We start from the raw sequence: 19237 nt of genomic DNA, 5'->3' as shown, positions 1-19237 counted from the left end.
ATGAACTCTAGTGTTGGAAGCCTTCTGGAGCTTGAGTGTGTGTAAGGTTAAGGAAATAACTGGGTTTGAAATTGGGGGCAGGAACATGGAAGGTTTTGAGCTAGTGTGGACAGCGCAGGAAAGCTGAACTAGTAGAAAGAGCCAGAATAGGACGGGTGGTGTATGAACGCAGGGGAGGAATGGGTTTTGAGTGTGGGGGCAAGAATGGGGCAATGATGTCTGAGCACCTGCAGGAGTGGGGCGCGGGGGGGTGCTTTAAGGGTGTAGGAGACAATGGGGTATTGCTCCAGGATGAAGGCTTTTGCCGTGACCTCAAACAGCACCATCATGACCACCCAAAGCAGTCCTGAGAAAAGACGTGAGCTATACGCTGCTGGCCCTGCATTCACCAGAACAGACCTCACTGGGAAGTAGAAGACTGGAGTGGTTAGATAGTTTAGTGTGCAAAGTCTCCTTCACTAAGCCTCGGGAGTTGAATGTGTAACAGTAGGCCCCCAAACCTTAGCACATCCTACTCCATGATTAAAGTGCCATTCAGGCTGTAAAACTCATTCGACAGCACCCACGGGGCAAACTAAAAAACAAAGACTTGATCCTTCAAAGTCCGTAGGTCCTGAAAAGTTTCTGAATGTGCTAACTTTGCTTTTTGGCTTCTCTAGTTCTACTTCTCGCTCACTATTGTTGATAACTGAAGTATGTCAACCTAGAACATATTTGTGTGTGTGTGTGTGTGTGTGTGTGTGTGTGTGTGTGTGGTTAAAAGTTCATGAGAAGGATCACTGTTTTGCTGGGATCCAGAATACCCAGGGTAGTCACTGGCCTGCTAATAAAGACTTTCTATTGGCTTAAATATAGATCCTAGCAGTCTTCTCAGATATGTTGTGGGGTAACAAGTTTGGTCCTCACATAGTGGAAGAAGAAGAGAACCACAAGTTGTACTCTGACCTATACACACATATTTCAGCACATGAGTACGCAAAATAAAATCTAAAAAAATAGAAAACAGTGAGGTGCTAGAGAGTGTCTGGCAGTGATTGTAACTGAAGGACCGGAGCCAAACGGGCTAGCATGGTGGCTTCCTTCCCTATTCGCCTGCGGTACCTGGGGCTTCAGCCGCTGAGGTGGGAGCTTGCCCGCAACAGTGCTGCTGTGGTGTCAGCCTGAGCTACATACGGAGCTCCCTGGAAACTGCTGCGCTGCCATAACCTCAGCCTCTGGATGAATGCGTTGTAGGCCGACTCAAAAGTAGCCCAGTTAGGGATCTAGTTTGACATTTTATTAGGTCCAGCCCTCTGCTACCTGAGCAGCTTCCTCATCACCCCCAGGGACGGGCTTCTGTACTCCCGTCCAAAGTGGTTCCAGTGGTTTAGGTAGTTAAAGAGCTGGTACAGCAGCAGGCGCTTGTCGAACCCTGGAGCCTTTGGGATCTTCCGATGGTAGGCAGTGAAGAAGGATCTGGGGAACCCCCCAAACATCGATGCAATGGCCAGTTCAAACTCAGAATGGCCATAGAAGGAGGCTGGATCATAAATTACGGGTCCCTGGTCATCCTCAGCCACATTTCCAGACCAGAGGTCTCCATGGAGCAGGGCAGGGACAATCTCTATACCCGCAAACAGATCCGGGATCTTCACCTAGAAGAGAAATTATTACATGGGACTCGAAGACCCAGGGGCCCATTATCCAGTGCTTGGAAATAAAGCAGAGAGCCATGGAGGCATCCAGAGGCCAACCGAATAATCTACCAGGCCCAGGGAAGAAGCCCACCTGACTCCTGACTGTAACGTTGTCTAGCACTCTGGCCACTACCAAATGAGTCCAAAAGCTTTAGAGAAAACCTCAGAGTTGTTTGGGCTTTATGCTGTAGAATATGTAGTTTGGTACCTACCCTCTAAATGGTATTTTTATGTTATTACACATATGTACCTGCATCTCTTCTATTAAATAACAAATCTTTGATGCATGTTCACCCTAGACCAGGGTCTCCAACCTTGCTAATGCTTTGACCCTTCAATACAGCTCCTCATGCTCTGGTGGTCTCCAACCATAAAATTATTTTGCTGCTGCTTCATAACTGTAATTTTGGTACTGTTATGAATTGTAATGTAAATATCTGATATGCAGAAGATCTGATATTTGTCTCCTGTGAAGGGGTCTCTTGACCTCCCCACCACCAAGGGACCACAACACACAGGTTGAGAAACACTACCCTAGACTGATAGATGAATTGTGTTTCTAATATTTTGGAGTTCTGTTTTGAAACAAGTGATGCAAGAACACACACCTTCATTAAGGGTGACACACTGGGGTCTTTGGCAGAGGGACAAAAAATGAGGACAAGAGTGGACAAGTGAGAGTCAGGCAGTGGTGGCACACGCCTTTAATCCCAGCACTTGGGAGGCTGAGGCAGGCAGATTTCTGAATTCGAGGCCAGCCTGGTCTACAGAGTGAGTTCCAGGACAGCCAGGGCTATACAGAGAAACCCTGTCTTGAAAAGCAAAACAAAACAAAACAAAAAAGAGTGGACAAGTGAAATGATTGAAGACCTCAAGCAGGGATCTGTCCCATCCTCCCCCCTCCACCTACAGGATAAGAAGGTGGTGGCTGAAATACCCACAACTTGACCAGCCCTCTCTACCATCATTTTTTCCTATTCTGACTCAGTCCTAAGAGGCCCCCACATGCATATTATGGGCTCCTAAGGGACAGCCTCTTCCCAGAGAAATAAACGTTGTGCTCACCTGTAGCCTTGACCACAGCTCTTGTGTCTCTCGGTCAGCATAGTCCTTTTCAATGAGATCCAACTGAGCTTGGAGCCGGTGTCGAGTGAAGAAGGTCGGCCAGTCCTCCTGCCATTCATTCACCTGAGCAACAAGAGGAGAGGCCACGACATTCGTGGCCCCAGGACAGCTTTAGTGACCACCAAGAACACAGCAAACTGTAGTGAACCAACTGAAAATACAAGTGGAATCATGAAGCAGTTTACCCAAAAGAAGAGACACCATGACCAAAGCATTTAATAGGGGGCTTGCTTACACAGTCAGAACTTTTGTCCTTCATGTTTGCGGTGGGGAACCTGGTGGGATGCGGTGCTGGAGAGGAAGCTGAGAGCTACATCCTGATCCACAGGGCAAGAGAGAGAGAGAGAGAGAGAGAGAGAGAGAGAGAGAGAGAGAGAGAGAGGCAGACTGAACCTGGCATGGGCTTTTGAAACTTCAAACTCCTAATCTTTTCAAACAATTCATTCCCTAAGCACAGTGACTAAGCATTCAAATACTGAGCCTGCAGCAGCCATCCTTATTCAAACCACTACAAGTGATTAAAGGGACCAAAAAAAAAAAAAGTAAAACAAATAACAAATATTAAGGTGGCAGAACCAAACCCAAACCCAATAAACACAAAGGGCAAAGGGTCAGAAACAAATGCTATAGTTAAATGACAGAGATTGGGCTAGAACTACCTCAGGGGTGGAGTGCTTGCCTAGTCTGTATGAGTCCCAAGTTCAATACACACATACACACACACAAGGGGTGGGGGACAGAGACAGACAGAGAGTCAAAGACAGAGATAAACAGATTGGAACAACAAAGCAAGACCCAGCTATAGGCTGGAGAGATGGCTCACCAATTAAGAGTACCTGCTGCTCTTGAAAAAGATCTGGTATAGGTCCTAGCACAAACACAGTAGCTCACAATCATTGGTAACTTTAGTTCCTGGGGCTCCAATGCCCTTTTCTGGCCTTTGTGAGCACTGCATGCACATCACACACACACACACACACACACACACACACACACACATGCAAATAAACACTCATACACATAAAATTTTTAAACCTTTTTAAAAAGTAAGTTATGTTCACATAAATCAGTTATACACAAAAACAGAAATACACTAAAAGGATAGAGAATGTATACATCTGCTCACAATAGTCAAAGGACAAATATAAAAAGAAAAATGAGCAGAAATTTATGCCAGACAACACTTACAGCAGAGCAAAGACTACCATCAATACAAAGGAAATTGTTTCATACTGGAAATATGATCAAGTAATAAACAGAATCTGCTAGTCCTGGTGGGAGGGGATACATTGTTGTTATTGTTGTTTAGAGTTTTAGCTTGTATCCCAGCCTGACTTTGAACTCCTGCCTCTGACTCAAGATGCAAGGATTACAGGTATGGGACACCATCCTCTGTGATACTCTTATAACTCTGTTATAAATTCTTATAACTCTGCAACAGAGCTTCAAATACACAAAAATAAGACTGCTGGAACTGTACAGAGAAATAGATGAAGCTTCACTTACAGCCTGATAAGGTCTTAATTATGTCTTCATCCTAAAATTTATGTGTTGAAGGTGACTGTTTTCAGAAATAAGGCTTTCAGCATTTGGGAGGCTGAGGCAGGGGTGGAGGATTTGAATTCAAGGTCAGTCTGGACATAATGCCTTAGGAAGAAATTAGGGTTAAATGGCATAAATGTGAGGTCAAAATAGTCAGGACTAGAAGCCCTATAAGAAGACGAATACACCCAGGTGTGCTGACAATGCCTTTAATCTTAGAACTCAAGAGGCAGAGGCAAGCAGATCTCTGCAATGAGAATTGTGATTTCTTTTCAAACCCAGTTATAGGGCTGGAGAGATGGCTCTGCAGTTAAGAGCACTGACTGTTCTTCTGAAGGTCCTGACTTCAAATCCCAACAACCACATGGTGGCTCACAACCATCCATAATGAGATCTGACACCCTCTTCTGGTATGTCTGAAGACAGCTACAGTGTACTTCCATATAATATAAATAATCTTTGAAAAAAAAGACATGAATTTAAAAATAAAAAACAATTTTAAAAAACCAGTTATGTGAATATGTTTCTGTTTTAATCCCAGGTGTGGGATATGGGCTGCTTCAGTTTGTCCACAGATTGTGTCCTGCTCTAGGAGGGGCATGATCTTTGCCAGCTGCAGAAAGTTTAATTCTGGGGGACTCTGGAGTGGGTATAAATGCCAGCGCCCAAAAGAGGCAGAGGCACTCTGAAAAAGGAAGAGGGGGAGGAGGAAGAAGAAAGAGAAGGAGAAGAGATGGAGATGGGGGAGGAGGAAGAGGAGGAGATGGGAGATAACAGGGAAGTACAAAGCTGCTCTGAAAGCGAGTACTTAGGTCCCAGTACTTAGGATTGACTGGTGGCATCTGACTGGTGGAGATGGATTACATTGGTACCATAAATGATAGAACTCGACAATGGTAAGGCCAGCTTGCACATCCATTTAAAGGGCATGGGATGAAAGCTAGGGTTGCCAGCTGCTGATGTCAATAAAAGATTTAGTCTTCTTATTAAACAAAAAACAAAAGAGGAGATGGAAGAGGAGGAGAAAGAGGAGACAGAGGAGGAGGAGGAGGAAGTGGAGGTAGTGGAGGTGGTGGAGGCTGCTGCTGCTTCCCTCTGCTGTTCCTGGTTGCTGTTGTTGTGGTTTGACAAAAAGGTGGAGATATCCTGAAGACAAAGATTAGACTGGCCCCAAGAAACTCAATGCCCCTTAATTAGCAGAAAGTAATAAAAAGAGGTCTATATCCCCTTACCCTTCAAACCTTCTTTCTCTCCTACCTAGTGTTGGGAAGTTGAAAGGGATTAGGGTGGAATAAGAGTTGAAAAGAAGGGTGATTTAAGAACCCAATAAAATAGTAATACATGTGTGTGTGTGTGTGTGTGTGTGTGAACAGAGATCTATAAATTTGAGGCTAGCCTGGTCTACATATTGAGTTCCAGGCCAGCAAAGACTACAGAAAGAAACCCTGTCCCAAAAAATCAAAAGAAAAGGAAGGAAGGAAGGAAAGAAAGGAAGGAAGAAAGGAGAGAGGGAGGAAGGAAGGAAGGAAAAAGAAAATACAGACACACACTCTCATCAAAATACAAAGCAACCAAAACTTAGTAGATTTAACAATGTTTCAAAATACAAGCAATTATATGAAAATCCTTTTTCAAAATGGTAGATATAACTCATATGTGGATAAGCTGCTAGCACAATAGACTTGCTAAGTGACAGAAGCCATCTAGGAAAGGCTGTAGCAAACAAGTGAGTTTCCTAGAGATAGCTCACCACTTTTCATGGCTGTGATAGATGTACTCTGGAGAGGTGCACCCCAGAGACTTCATCTCAGGATTGTTTCTCTCTGCTACCTTTCCTGTCATTACTACATAGCCTAAGGATTCCTGGGCATCAGCCCACCCTACTGGGAGAATTTCCTGCAGATCGACATGAAGATGAACTTTCATTAATTAATGCTGTTTAAATGAATTAATTACTTTATAGCATTCATGATTTGATTCAAATAATTTTAAGAAGAAAGTTTAAGGAGATGGTTTTAGTTGTTTTGCCAGAAAGATATAGTAAAGTTAGAATCAAGAATGAAATGTGTTCCCTCCTCATAGAATAGCAAGCAAAGGCTGCATAATAAGGAAAACAATGAGCTTTCATAAAATGCACTAAGAAGAAAAATAGGCTTGGGACAGATTCGTGATAAAAAAAAAAAAAAAAAACAATCACTCCAAGGATGAGGCCACAGGTGTGCACTATGATAAAGCAAGGCCAGGTGAGACTGTTGCTTTGAGCTTATAGAATGAAACATTGTTTTGAATTTACTGTTAACATTCTTCTGTAACTCCCCCTTTGTGTAACATTTTATCTATAAGGTAACTTTATAAGAACTTTTGTCTAAGAAGGTATGAATTGGCAGAGAGATGAAATAAAATGTGGCTGTTGGGGCTCTGCCCCATCCACCAAATGCATACCTGTGGCTTTTGGGGTTCTGCTTCTTTCATCAAGTGTATAAATGTATATCTGTCTGCCTGTCTATATGTACACACACTTAAGAGTTAAATGAATTTGTGGTTTCTTGCTGGGCATTTTTGCCAGCCCCATATAATTAAGGTTTTTTTTTTCCCATCAGTAGTATTGAACCAGTAAATTGCCTGCCACAGTGATGGGACGGGGGCTGCGGGGACGGGGGGCACTGTTGGCTAGTATTAGCATCATCACAATTGCCAGTGCCATACCTCCTTTCCCTGACTGCCTTGGTTATCCCTGTGACAGCTAAGCATGCACCGGTTCTCAGTACCATACCCACAATGGAGGGAGGGGGAGTGATTTTGTGTGTGTGTGTGTGTGTGTGTGTGTGTGTGTGCATACATACACACATGAAGGCCAGAGGTTGATGTAAAATCCTCCTCTGTTGTGCTCTATTTTATTGTGTGTATGCATGTGTGTGTAAACATGTGCACATGGTTGTACATGCATCTGTGCGCATGTGGAAGAGGAAGATTAACATCCTTTACCTTCCTCTACTGCTTTGCACCTTATTCTTCTGTGAGACAGGGTTTCTCAATGAACCCCGAGCTCACTGTCTGGCCAGTGAGCACTAGGGATCCTCCTGTCTCAGCCCCCCTCATCTAGCACAATAGTTATGGATGCACAGCCCCACACCCTTGTTTTAGGACAACTCTGAGAAGCCACACTCACACTCTCCTGCGTGCACAGTGGGCACTTTACCAACTGACTTATCTCCCCAGCCGCTCTTTGCCTTAGTTTTTGAGACAAGCTCTCTCACTGAAACCTGAAGCCTCCTAGTTTGGCTACATTCACTGGCCACCAAACCCCATGGATCTGGGATTACAGGGACACAATATTGTGGACAGCATTTTTTACAGAAGGGCTAGGGATCTGAACCCAAGCCCTGCTTGTATGGCAAGTACTTGATCAACTGAGCCATCTCTCCAGACACTAAAAAGAGGGTTTTTTGAGACAAGGACTCAACCTTGAACTCACTATGTAGCCAAGGATACCTACAAATTCCTAATTTTTTTCCTCTACCTCCAAACTTCTGAGATTACAGGTATACAACATATATTTTTAAAAGAGAATAATTGACCAGGAGATGATGACATACACCTTTTATTCCAGCACTCAAGAGGCAGAGTTTGAGGCCAGCCTGATCTACAGAGCAAGTTCCAAGACAGACAAAGCTACACAATGAAACCCTATTGTTAATAATAATAATAATAATAATAATAATAGGCTTTCACCAGGCATGGTGATGCACACCTGTAATCTCAGCACCTGGGAGGCAGAAGCAAGAGGATCATAGCAAGCTCGAAACCAGTCTGGTTTATATCTCAAGTTCAAAGCCAGGCAGGATTATATAGTGAGACCCTGTCTCAAAAAGAAAATAAGGGGTTAAAAGACATACAGTCAGCAAATGTGCATTTATTGAGCATCTGTCATGGCGAGAATACAAAATTGAATCTCAGAGTGAACACTTGTCTCCAGCTGGGATGAAAACAAACTAAAAACAAACAACTCCAGAAAATATCCAGTACACATCAGAGTAGGAAAGCCTGGAACTTTTACATCGGTTAGTGGGAATTTAACTGGTACAACCTCTTTGGAAACACGAGGCAGTTTCATTTTTATTGTTCTTTTTAAGATTTTTAAAAACATATTTATGTGAGTGTATCTCTGTGAGAATATGCCATGGATGTCTGAGTACCTACAAAGGCAAAAAGGAGGCCTCAGATCTCCTGCAAGTGGAGTGGCAGGTGGCCGCGAGCTGCTGGGAACCGAAGTCAGGTTCTCTGCAAGAGCAGTACCTGCTGTTAGTCACCTCTCAGCCCCACAGGGCAGTTTCTGAAAACTTAAGTAAGAACCTGCCGTGCAACCCAGGTTTTCTCTCTCAGGGCTCATACAGTCAACCAAGATCAAGTCCCGATGCACAAAGGTTCGTAGCAGCTTTATTTGTGAAAACAGAAGCTAGGTGGGAACAACACAGACATCCATCAACAGATGAATGGATAAACAGAGACCACGGTTTGTCTATACAGTGTAATGGGCTTTTGACGCATGTGACATGAATGGATGTTATGTGTAAACATCAAGAGATTTGACATGGGCACACATCAGAACGGTGGCACTGAGTAAAATATGTCAGATGGAAAAAGATAGGTAAAGGGGCACATGCTATATTGTTACAGTCATATAAAACTTCACAAAACACAGGCAAATCTACAGTGACCCAGGGACAGGGAAGGGTTACGGGAAGGGGCTGTGAAAGACACGAGGAAGGGTCTGTGTGCTCATTCTCACCTGCAGTGAGAAATTTTGTGGCTGACTCTCCACGTTATCAAACTGCATACCTAAAATAGGCGTACTTTGTGTCACCTATACTTCCATAGAGATGGATGTGAGCTGAGGTTTTCCAAGGGCTGTTCTGAGAAACCCCCAAAGTAGAGCTTTTGGAACATTCTGAACCAACAGTCTGTACAGTCCTAGCCATTCTCCTTCTGGAGTCCTTCTTGGTGCTGCTTAGCCCAGGGTTTACTCCCTGGTTCTAGGCACACCACAAGAGACCCTTTGCCCCAGTCTGGCAAGCCCTCAAGCACGGAGGTCCACCATCTGCCATCCCACCGTTTCTTATTACCTGCCAAAATTCCCAGTGCCTGGGGGCCCTCCTCTTGCCAAAAGATGACAAGGTCACAAAAGGTCATTTCCTGTTGGCTAGCATTGGCAAGCTCTCAGTGTTGCCACTTAGGTGGAAGGGCCATGATTCCCAAGGCCACAGAGGCATGTAGCCTTCCTGCTGAGCTACTAAAGGCAGGTGCCACCTGAGCATGAAGACTGAGAAGGGCAGCACTGTGTAGTGGTTAGAGCCCATCTCCGAGGCCAGACTGGATGTCAAGTTCTGTTCCTCCATTCACTGGCTGCAAAATCTCTGGGAATGTTTCTTAGTCTCAGAGCATCCATTTCTTCTTCTCTAAGATGGATCGGTGACATCACCTAGTTGTCTACCAACTGTGGCAACTGGTAAGCTGAGTCAGACAAATGCTTGGAACGTGGCTTAGTTCTTAGCAGGAAATACAACCCACAAATTCCCCAGCCAACTGGGCTGGTGCTTCCAATAGAACCAAATTCTCTGGAGTCCAAGAAATCCATGCCTTCTGTGGTTTCCCACCATGACTGCAACACCCCTCAGGGCCCAGTCAGCCCAGCTAGGGACGAGGATGCTACATGGCTTGGGAATGGTTGGAGGCACTACATAAAGAACAATTTTGTTGTCACTCAACATAGATGGACCAGGACGCTGATAGCCTTCTGACCAGAGTCTGAGGGGAACTCGGAGACCCTCCATCTCTCTGAGCAGCTCCATTCTTATCTGCTTCATATACAAGTTCTAGAGACTATTTCATTTCTTAACTCATGAATATTTGAGAAAAACACTATGCTTCATCAGCCCAATCTTTGAAGTCCCACCACCATGAGAGGCCCTTAAACTCAACATGTGACTCAAGAAAACAAGCCATGCTTGTCTATGGTAACAGAGGCCATGCTCGTCCCTAGCTCCAGTCAGTTGTGTAACGCCAGGAAAGTCAGATTTGGCTGAGATTAGGGGGTCTCAAAAAGTCTTCTGTGTACAGTTGTTGGAACCTAGATTCATTGCTCCCTATTGGATAAGATTCCTGAGTCTGCCTTGGACTTAATAAAAATCTTGCCATAATTCATTTCCAAATAAGAGACTCACCTCCAACTCATGCCAGGAAGAGCATGGCTATCACCTACAGTAGCTCAAGTAGTCAGAGAAGGTTTCAAGGAACAGGAAGATTTGAAAGTGTTGGCCCTTCAAGCAGTAACAGGTTTAAATTGGGATGGCTCTTACACCGAACTGTTCTTAATAAATCAAAATAGGGTCTAATAATGGCTTCTTTGAGGTAGGCGTAGGGCAGGTAGATGCCCAGGAGATAAGACTCCTTTAGATCTTCTAAGTTTCTAAGATGTTACTCAGCCATAATAATAAAGAATGGAGATTGGAAACTTGGCTCAACAAATAATGGTACTTGCTGTTCTCCCAAAAGCCCAGAGTTTGGTTCACAGCATCCACATCCCGTGGTTCACAACTACCTGTAACTCCAGCTCCAAGGGATAAGACACCATCCTCTAGCTTCCTCGGGTACCTGTATGTGGCATACACTCTCTCTCACACACACCACAAACGGATGAAACCGGGCATGATGGTTCAGACCTATAATAACAACACTTGAGAGACTGTATCAGGAAGGTTGCAAATTCCAGTCCAAAATCTGGTCCACCCATACAGTGAAATATTACTCTACCACAAAGAAAGTGTTCTTACACATGCCACATGTAGATTAACCTCAAAAACACTGTGGTAAGTGAGAGAAGCTGTCAATAAGACAGCCCTGGAAGAGAACCTGCATGATAAGGGCTGGACCCTGAGCTTTGTCCACTTTACCCTCTTCAGATTCTTAAACTGGTCAGGTTCTCTCCCACATCGTGGCCTTTGCATCCCTCTTGTGCCCACCTGGAATGCTGACCAGCTGACTGAAGTGTTTACTCCCACCAAGCCTTCCCATCAGCTTTCTGTCCTGAGTGTCACAGACTACACTCTACCTTCAGAAACTGAGCGTCCTGGTGTCTGGAGAACTGGCACTCTGTGGCACACAATGGGTCAGTGGCTAGCACCAGAGCTTCAGGAATGGTCCTCACTAAGTGAGGGTGCCCCCGAGAGGATGCCCCCACTCTAACACTCACCTGTGGGATAAAGCCACAGCATGTCACTGTGTGAAAGCCAAACTTGGTCACACCCTGGGGCTCAGCACCCTCCGCCCCACAGCCTGTCAACAGAAATGTTAATCTCATGAAACTACTCATCTTTCATGGAAACCAGACCTTGGGAGAATGCCTGGCTGCACATACAAATAGCTCAAACGCAGGTGATCTGAGGGCTCACTACACATAGCAGTGACTAGCCAGCACACAGACTTGCCAGGACTTTTTACCCTGGCCAATGAATGGACAGACTGCAGGACTGGTTGGTCAGGAGTCCATTCTATTCATTTGCCAGCTCCGTTAAAATTGCTTAATCATCTCATTTTCACAGTGCACTTAGGGCTAGAGATATGGCCCCAAAGTTAATAGCACTTGCTGTTCTTCTAAAGGTTCTCAGCACCCAGGTTGAACAGTGTACAATTGCCTGCAACTCCTGCAAAGGGTCAGATGCCCCCTTCTAACTCTAGCAAGGACCCCCCTCCTTCTCCCTCTCCTTCTTTCCTCTCTCCCTCCTCCCTCTCCCTGTCTCTTCCCCCTCCCCTCTCTTCCCCCCTCCCCCTCTCTTCCCCTCCCCCACCACCACCCCCCACACACAAATTTTAAAAAGTTGTTTAATGCACTGTAAAGGGAGCAGGTATGCCATTCAACACATTACTGAAGTGCCACCAAGAAGCACCATGAATTCCCATCTAAGGTAGCTGATGGGCTGGGCCCAGGTTTAAAACAAAACAAAATAAAACAAAAGGAACCAGACTTACCCACTGTGTTCTGCCGAGTCTTGGACTTCTCCCTGAGCTTCTGATTGTAAAGGTGCAGGTCTGCCATCTGTTCCCCGAGCTTTGATGCCTGACTAAGGAAATAAGGCGGCGGCAGCTACAGCAACAAACAAGTAACAGCACCCAGCATGCTCTGCTTTGAGAGATGTTGTAAACGCTCTAAAGGCTCTCTAAACAGTACAATAATAAACCCTTTCTTAAACAAACAAACAAACAAATAACCCAAAGTATTGTGAGAGCTGTGTGATAATTTCTGTAGCATCTCAGCAGCCACTGGCCATGTGGCACAAAGGAATATAAATAGGAGAGACCCTGAGACCACAGTCACGCTGAGATGAGCTATGGCAACTCCCTGCTGCTAACATTCCAATGCCTCCTTTACCAGAGTTTGTCCTTCAATAGTTTATACAATGAACATGCATGACTGTAATGGAGAAAAAATTAAGTTGCTAGGTAACTGATCAGCCTCTCTAAGGTCAAACTGGGTTAGTAGACTACACAGCATAAAGTAAGGGACTTGTTCAAATACACTTACTTTATGCAGCCTCATCACAACTAAAATACCCAAACCAAAATGAACAAACAAAAAACAGCAATAATCTTTGTCTTAGGACTCTGGGGGCTGGAGAGATGGCTTAGCAGTTCAAAGCACTGGTTGCTTTTCAAGAGGAACTGGGTTCAATTCCCAGGATGCACAGAGTGGCTCACACCTTCTGTAAATCCAGGTACAAGGGATTAAAACCCCCTCTTCTGGTTTCTGAGGGTAGTATACAAATGTGGCACACAAACATACATACAGCCAAAGTACCCATACACATAAAATACTTTTTTAAAGTTTTAGTAGAGGAGGCTGGAGAGATGGCTCAGTGGTTAAGAGCAATGACTGCTCTTCCAGAAGTCCTGAGTTCAAATCCCAGCAACCACATGGTGGCTCACGACCATCAGTAATGATATCTGATGCCCTCTTCCGGGGTGTCTGAAGACAGCTACAGTGTCCTTACATATAATAAATAAATAAATAAATAAATAAATAAATAAATATTTTTAAAAAGATTTAAAGAGAAAGTTGGCTTGGTTACTCTTGTGAAAGTTGGAGAATTAATAGAAGCTTCATTTTCAGGATCTCAGGTCTAATAAGAGAAAACCAAAAAAGTAAAGGATGGACTCCAGGGACTGGAACCGAAGAGATGCCTCATCGTTAAGAGGACCTGCAGAAGACCCAGGCTCCCAGCACCTACATGGCAGCTCAGAAACATCTGGAATTATAGTTCCAGGGGACCCAACACCCTTGTCTTGCCTCTATGGTCACCAGATATGCACATGGTGCACATACATGTGGGCATACATACATACATATACATATGTGTGTCTATATATATACATATATGGTGTATATATATATATACATATATATATATGCATATGTAATAACAATACATCTTTTAAAAAGGAACTCTTGACACATGCCCTTAATCCCAGCACTTGGAAAGCAGAGGCCAGCATGACATAGTGAGTTCCATGCTAGTCAGGACTGCATTGTGAGACCTTTAAAAAAAAAACAAAAAACAAAAAAACCTCTGGCAACTGGATTGAATTATGTAAGCAGCTCAACAGAGAATGCTCACTAGTGTTCAGTCTCTCTCTCTCTCTCTCTCTCTCCCTTGCTACCTAGTGTTCACTCTCTCTCCTCTCTCCCTCTCTATTTCTCCCCTTCTCCCTCTCTCTCCATTTCTCTCTCTCTCTCCACCTGTTTGTCTTCTCTATTTCTGTGTCTGTTTCTCTGTGTCTTGTGTCTATGTCTGTCCCTGCCTCTTTCTGTGTACAAACTCGCCTTTCTCTCTTTCTGTGCATATCTCTCTATATGTATGTCAGCCTCTCCCTATCTTTGCACATGCACATGGCTCTCTCCCTCCCCATACACACAAATGCACTCACCTGCTAAGGCTCTTCATCTTCAAGTGCTCCATCACAAAGACAGCCCCACCTCCTGGCAAGTCAATCACCTTCATGGGCTTAGGAACCCGCACCAAGCCAGTGTTGCGGAGGGCCTCCAGGCTCGCCATCTCTCCCTCAAACATCTGCCGGGCCTGCATCCAAATGCCATGAGCTCTGTCAGCTCTGCAATCCTGGACCCTCACAGGGACCTTGCTAGCCAGACCAAAGTACTCATGGCCCTTGGCACAAGCCAGAAGACCAAGTGCCTTCAATTACTGAAAAACAGCATCACCTCCATCTCTCGAGGCCAGTGTTCAAGAGAGACCCCTTCAGGTAAGAAGGAACTGAAAGGACAAGCCTGATGCCAGAATTCAAGGGGTCTAAGGGGAGACTCACACAAGCAAAGCCTTGCGGTGGAAGATGCACAGGTCACAAGGGGATGCAAGGTGGGGGTGGGGTGAGAGGAATGGGTACAAGTGAAGTGTGAACCAACAAAGTCTGAGGCTGGGACTGAGTCCTCCAAGGTATTGTTTTCCTTCATGCCTCTAAGTGGGGGCAGGCAGCCTTGGGCATGGTAGAAATTACCTGGGATCACATTTGAGTCAGAGAAGGCAGAGTGGTGAGGTTAGAAGAGCCTGGCTCCATTCTAGCAAGGACTAGAGAAGCTAGTATACCCAGCTTGTCCACAGGCCTTTTCTGGGATGCAGAGGCTTGTTTCTAAGTGACTTAGAAATACCCCCACTTATTTTTAGCAAACTTTCATATTGTTCACTATACCTTGGTTAAAAACATGCATTTTATTTACTTATTTATTTGTGGTGCTGGGAGGCTCAACCCAGGAGACTGTCCACACTAGGCAAATGCTCTACAATGAATGACATCCTCAGCCCCCCCCCCCATGCATTTATTCATGGGGTTTGTGAACACTTCTACATATAGAATCATACATTTGTAAAAATTAAAAAGTAGATGACTGTGGGTAAAAGCATTCAAGCCTGATCACCCAGCTTTGATCTCCAAAAATCCAGATGTGGTAGTGTGTTCCAGATGTGGTGGTGTGCATCTGTAATCCCAGCCCTCCTACCACATGATGGGAGACAAACAGTCAGCTGGAGTCTTTCAGGCCAGCTAGCCTAGAACAGGCCGTGTGGCAGCAGAAACAAGAAAAACCTTGCCACAAAATAAGGCCGAAGGACAGAACCAACTCCCCAAAAGTTATCCACTGACTTCTACGCACGTCATGAATATGCAAACCAGAGCTTTCACACACACACACACATACATACATACACACAAAATAAATTGGATATCGTTGATTAAAAGTGAAACTTGAAGCCAAAACATTTATTATCACACATGTAAACCATTCTTCCCCCTTAATCCCCTTTCAAGGGGAAAAGTCAGACAGGTACACTCAAATCGCCAACCTGCACTTGGGACAAAGAGGCATGTGCTGAGCAGCCTGTTGTGGAAGGGCATTTGCAAACTTCAGCCATGCTTCCAGGGTAAACCTCCAAACCAGGCCAACGCTGCACAGAAAGCAGGGAGGTGCTACCTTCACCGTCTCTAATGATACCAGGAGCATCCTAGATACTATAACCACTATCCAGAACTACTCCCCACAGAGTCCAGAACCTCTGGAGTCCTCCCCCCACAGAAGGGGAGCACCATGCTGTGCCAGCACAGCTTGCTCTCAGGGACTCTAGCTAACAGTCCTCAGTTGTCTTACAGTTTTCCATGCATTCTTTTGTTGTTGTTAGTTTGTTTTTGTTTTTGAGCCAGCTTCTCCTCATGTAGCCCAGGCTGACATGGAACTCACCATCCTCCTGTCTCAGCCTCCTAAGTACCAGAGTGATAGGGTTTAGATGTATGCCTGGCTCCATACATTCTTAAACGGGGATATCTTAAACGTCCTAGAAACCAACAGAGCCTTTGAGAACGATGGTGCTAACCTAGCCCTGGGAATCCTGTCTCTCTTCACCTGCTGGGAAAATGCAGGAGCTGAGGTCAGAGCAGAGACCAGACATGGGCAGAAGCAGCTTACCGCTAAGACTCACCTCCCCCATGGTCAGTGATTACAGAAAATTTAAAGCCCCTGTGTGGGAGCAAAAGCAAGAAAATAATCATGCAGCAAAGAGAAACCCTCTGGTCCCAAGAAGCTGCCTGCATGCAAGTGCTGGTTGACCCCTCAGCAGAGCGTTGGGTACGCCAGGTCTAGTTCCTCCACCACTTCTCAGAATCCTGCATTCCTCTTTCCCCTTCCTAGACTTTATCCTTGTATACCGGGCAGCGCACCTGTGTCCTGCGATTGACCTTGACAAACACGGGGCCACTGTCAGTGTAGTAGGCATAGCCCTCGCTGATGCAGCCCCCTCCGGAGCTCCCAAAGGCCCGCAGTGTTGTGGTGTGAAGCTGGGCGCGCAGCAGCTGCTCCATGGAGAGTTGAGGTGCAGAATGCGGTCAGGTGACGCAGAGGAGGGGGAGTCGGGGACCAGAAGGGAACACGCGCGGAGGGCGGATCAGGGGGCGGGGCGTAGCGCTGTCACAACATTGTCTGACACAGGCTTGCTGGCTCCTAGCTACCTCCGGTGCATGCTATCCCTGCATGCTCTTGGGCACCAGAGCTAGGGTGGGAGGGGGAAGAGAGCGAGGAATTTCTCTCTCCAAGGCGATTTCCACCCGGGGCTGCTGTGGGAGAAGGAGGGATGCAAAAGCTCTCGATACCCTCATTACTAAGCTCATTTCAGAATTTCTCCTCCAACAACACACCCTATAGAAACAGAACCCAGACCGGGTGGCGGGTGTTCTGTAAAGCCACGAGACAGAAAGGGAGTGTCCTCACAGAATGCACGTGAAGTCCCAGAACATCTGCACCCACCTGGGGTCTACCCTGGGCACCGTGCTCTCTGCATAACTGGGAGAATCAGGAAAGAGCGCAGAAAGATTTGGGTCAGGGCTTCTTTATCCTTGCAACACAAGGCATAGCCTAGAGACTTAGATATCCCATGGAGAAGATCTCACTGTCCAGATAAGGGTGGAGTCCTAGCCATGGGGGTGCCCTGGCTAGGCCCTAGTGGCACCTCTTAATGCCACAGGGCTGAGTGATAGAGGCTACTGTGGGAGGTGTGATAGCAGCAGCCTACTCCACCCAGGGTAGGTGGAACTCTGGATTTCAGACAGCCATGATAGGAAAGCAGCAGACATATATGCTCATGGATGCATGGGCACACACACACATACATATAAGAACACATCCACAGACTGATATAAGAGACAGCCTGTGCTAACCCTTCAGTGTTTTAGGAGAGGTTGCCTCAGATGGCAGCTCCCACCATGAGCTGCTGGTCCCTCTCTTGTACTGCAATGTCCCCAGCTGACTATAAAGGGACTAGGAAGATTAGTGGGTGGATAGATCCATTGCTGAGCTTTGAGTATGTGCCAGGGCACAAGTGAATGTCAGCTACATTCACAAATATCCTGAGAGGATGCTATAATTAGCTCCTGCCTTCTCTATGACAAAACTAAAGTATAGAGGAGTTAACTTGCCTGGGTCCCAGTGCTGAGACATAGCTCATAACATATGAAACCAAGTCTGGTTTTGGGCTCCATCCTATGAATTCTAGTCTCAGGCCCTAGCGGGATAAGACTCTTCCCAGCATGTGTCAAGAAGACCTGGCTGCACTGTGCTGCTCAATGTTTTTCTCATGGCCTGCCAGCTGACAGTTCTACAGCTGTTCCTTTATCGACCAGCCTCACACTAAGATGACGCCCAAAGCACATGAAGAGATAACATTTGCATGGGTTTTCGGTAGGCATAGCCCTCATTGAGGAGCCTATCTTAGGAGCTCTGTCATACCTCAGAGGGGCAAAGCCTGTCAGTGCTGGCCATCCCCAGGGTCCTTGTGACCTGTCATGGGCTCAGACTGAGACTGGGTTCCCTAGAGGCTCTTGAATAACTCCTGCATCTGGCAGCTATGTGGGATGATTGGAACCTGGGCACACACTCAGGCAAGGAACATTGACTGATATGGCCTCCTAATGTGGCTTGATCATTCCTAATCATGGTAGCCAGAGTGGCGGACTGCAGAGCCAGGGTTCTACCCCAACGACCTTTTCTAACCTGATTCTAAAGCCAAGTGCAGTGTCCGTGTCTTCCCTCTGTGCGGAGTCTTACACAACTCCAGGGACTGACCTAATTAGGGTAGTGAGGGAATGAAGGAAAAAACACACATGAACACACAGAAAAGCCGGGAAGGATGTCTGATGGAGAAGTTTCAAGATCCCAGAACATCAGTGTGTTTATTATTTACAGCTGAACGAGTAGGCAGGGTTGTGGTATGCAGCTAAATCAAGAGGGCGGGCTTAACTGATCTCAGTAGGAGCAGTCCCTGCGGGGATCAGTCTTCAGGCAGTAATATCTGTGAGGAAAGGAGTACAGTGGCCATTTTCTGCAGGCAGCATTGACTTCCCACTCAGATCAGAGGAAAGCTTTGTTAACTCTCTGCGTCCTCATGGATTTGGAGTCGATCTCGCAGGCTTATGTCAAACACAAACACACTCTGGCCTTCTTTGCTCCCCTCACTACTGGTTATGATTCTTCAAGGCCATGCTAAGTAAATGGACTTGACAGCATGGAAATGTCACTGCAAAGAACGGGCAGGACAGCCATCTATACGAAATGTGACTGGTGTCTCCATTTGGGGCCCTTCCTACCACTGCACCTGAACACGAAGCATTAGCACTCCATTCAGAAACTTCTTTGTAAGTGCTTGGCAAACTGACTATGGATGGGATCTCAGGTTGGTCAGACCATTCTCATTCAGACTAAGAAGGCTCCATTGCTTGCCAACTTAAGTGTTGGGAGGTTTGAGGCATGTGGGTTCTTTGTAGGTTCTGCCTTCTCTCTGGTGGGTTCT

At 45.8% G+C, this 19237-nt stretch overlaps 1 protein-coding gene across 2 annotated transcripts; it reads right to left on the bottom strand.

Annotated features, from left to right (window-relative positions):
* Positions 1–1255: 1255 nt before the first annotated feature.
* Fn3k (fructosamine 3 kinase) lies at positions 1256–16793 on the bottom strand. 2 transcript variants are annotated; one of them, NM_022014.4, is made up of 6 exons: positions 16617–16793; positions 14322–14473; positions 12369–12460; positions 11593–11675; positions 2742–2864; positions 1256–1634 (listed from the first exon to the last, which is right to left on the bottom strand). In NM_022014.4, the coding sequence occupies exons 1-6, from the start codon at positions 16755–16757 to the stop codon at positions 1296–1298; spliced, it is 930 nt and encodes a 309-aa protein (NP_071297.1). In that variant the 5' UTR covers positions 16758–16793; the 3' UTR covers positions 1256–1295. The 2 variants fall into 2 exon arrangements, with proteins under 2 accessions (NP_071297.1, NP_001033788.1); NM_001038699.2 differs by lacking the exons at positions 1256–1634; positions 2742–2864 and having other exon boundaries at positions 8241–11675.
* Between the last annotated feature and the right edge of the window lie 2444 nt (positions 16794–19237).

Source organism: Mus musculus, chromosome 11, assembly GCF_000001635.26.
Source record: "Mus musculus strain C57BL/6J chromosome 11, GRCm38.p6 C57BL/6J".
Taxonomy (NCBI): Eukaryota; Metazoa; Chordata; class Mammalia; order Rodentia; family Muridae; genus Mus; species Mus musculus.
This window is presented reverse-complemented; position numbering and strand designations above follow the sequence as displayed.

Coding starts and splice junctions, on each gene's coding strand:
- Fn3k (NM_022014.4), bottom strand. CDS start 16,757: ATGGAGCAGCTGCTGCGCGCCCAGCTTCACACCACAACACTGCGGGCC. Junction 11,676..12,368: donor GACTCGGCAGAACACAGTGG/GTAAGTCTGGTT, acceptor TTCTGTTGACAG/GCTGTGGGGCGGAGGGTGCT. Junction 1,635..2,741: donor AGCTGTGGTCAAGGCTACAG/GTGAGCACAACG, acceptor TTTCTCTTCTAG/GTGAAGATCCCGGATCTGTT.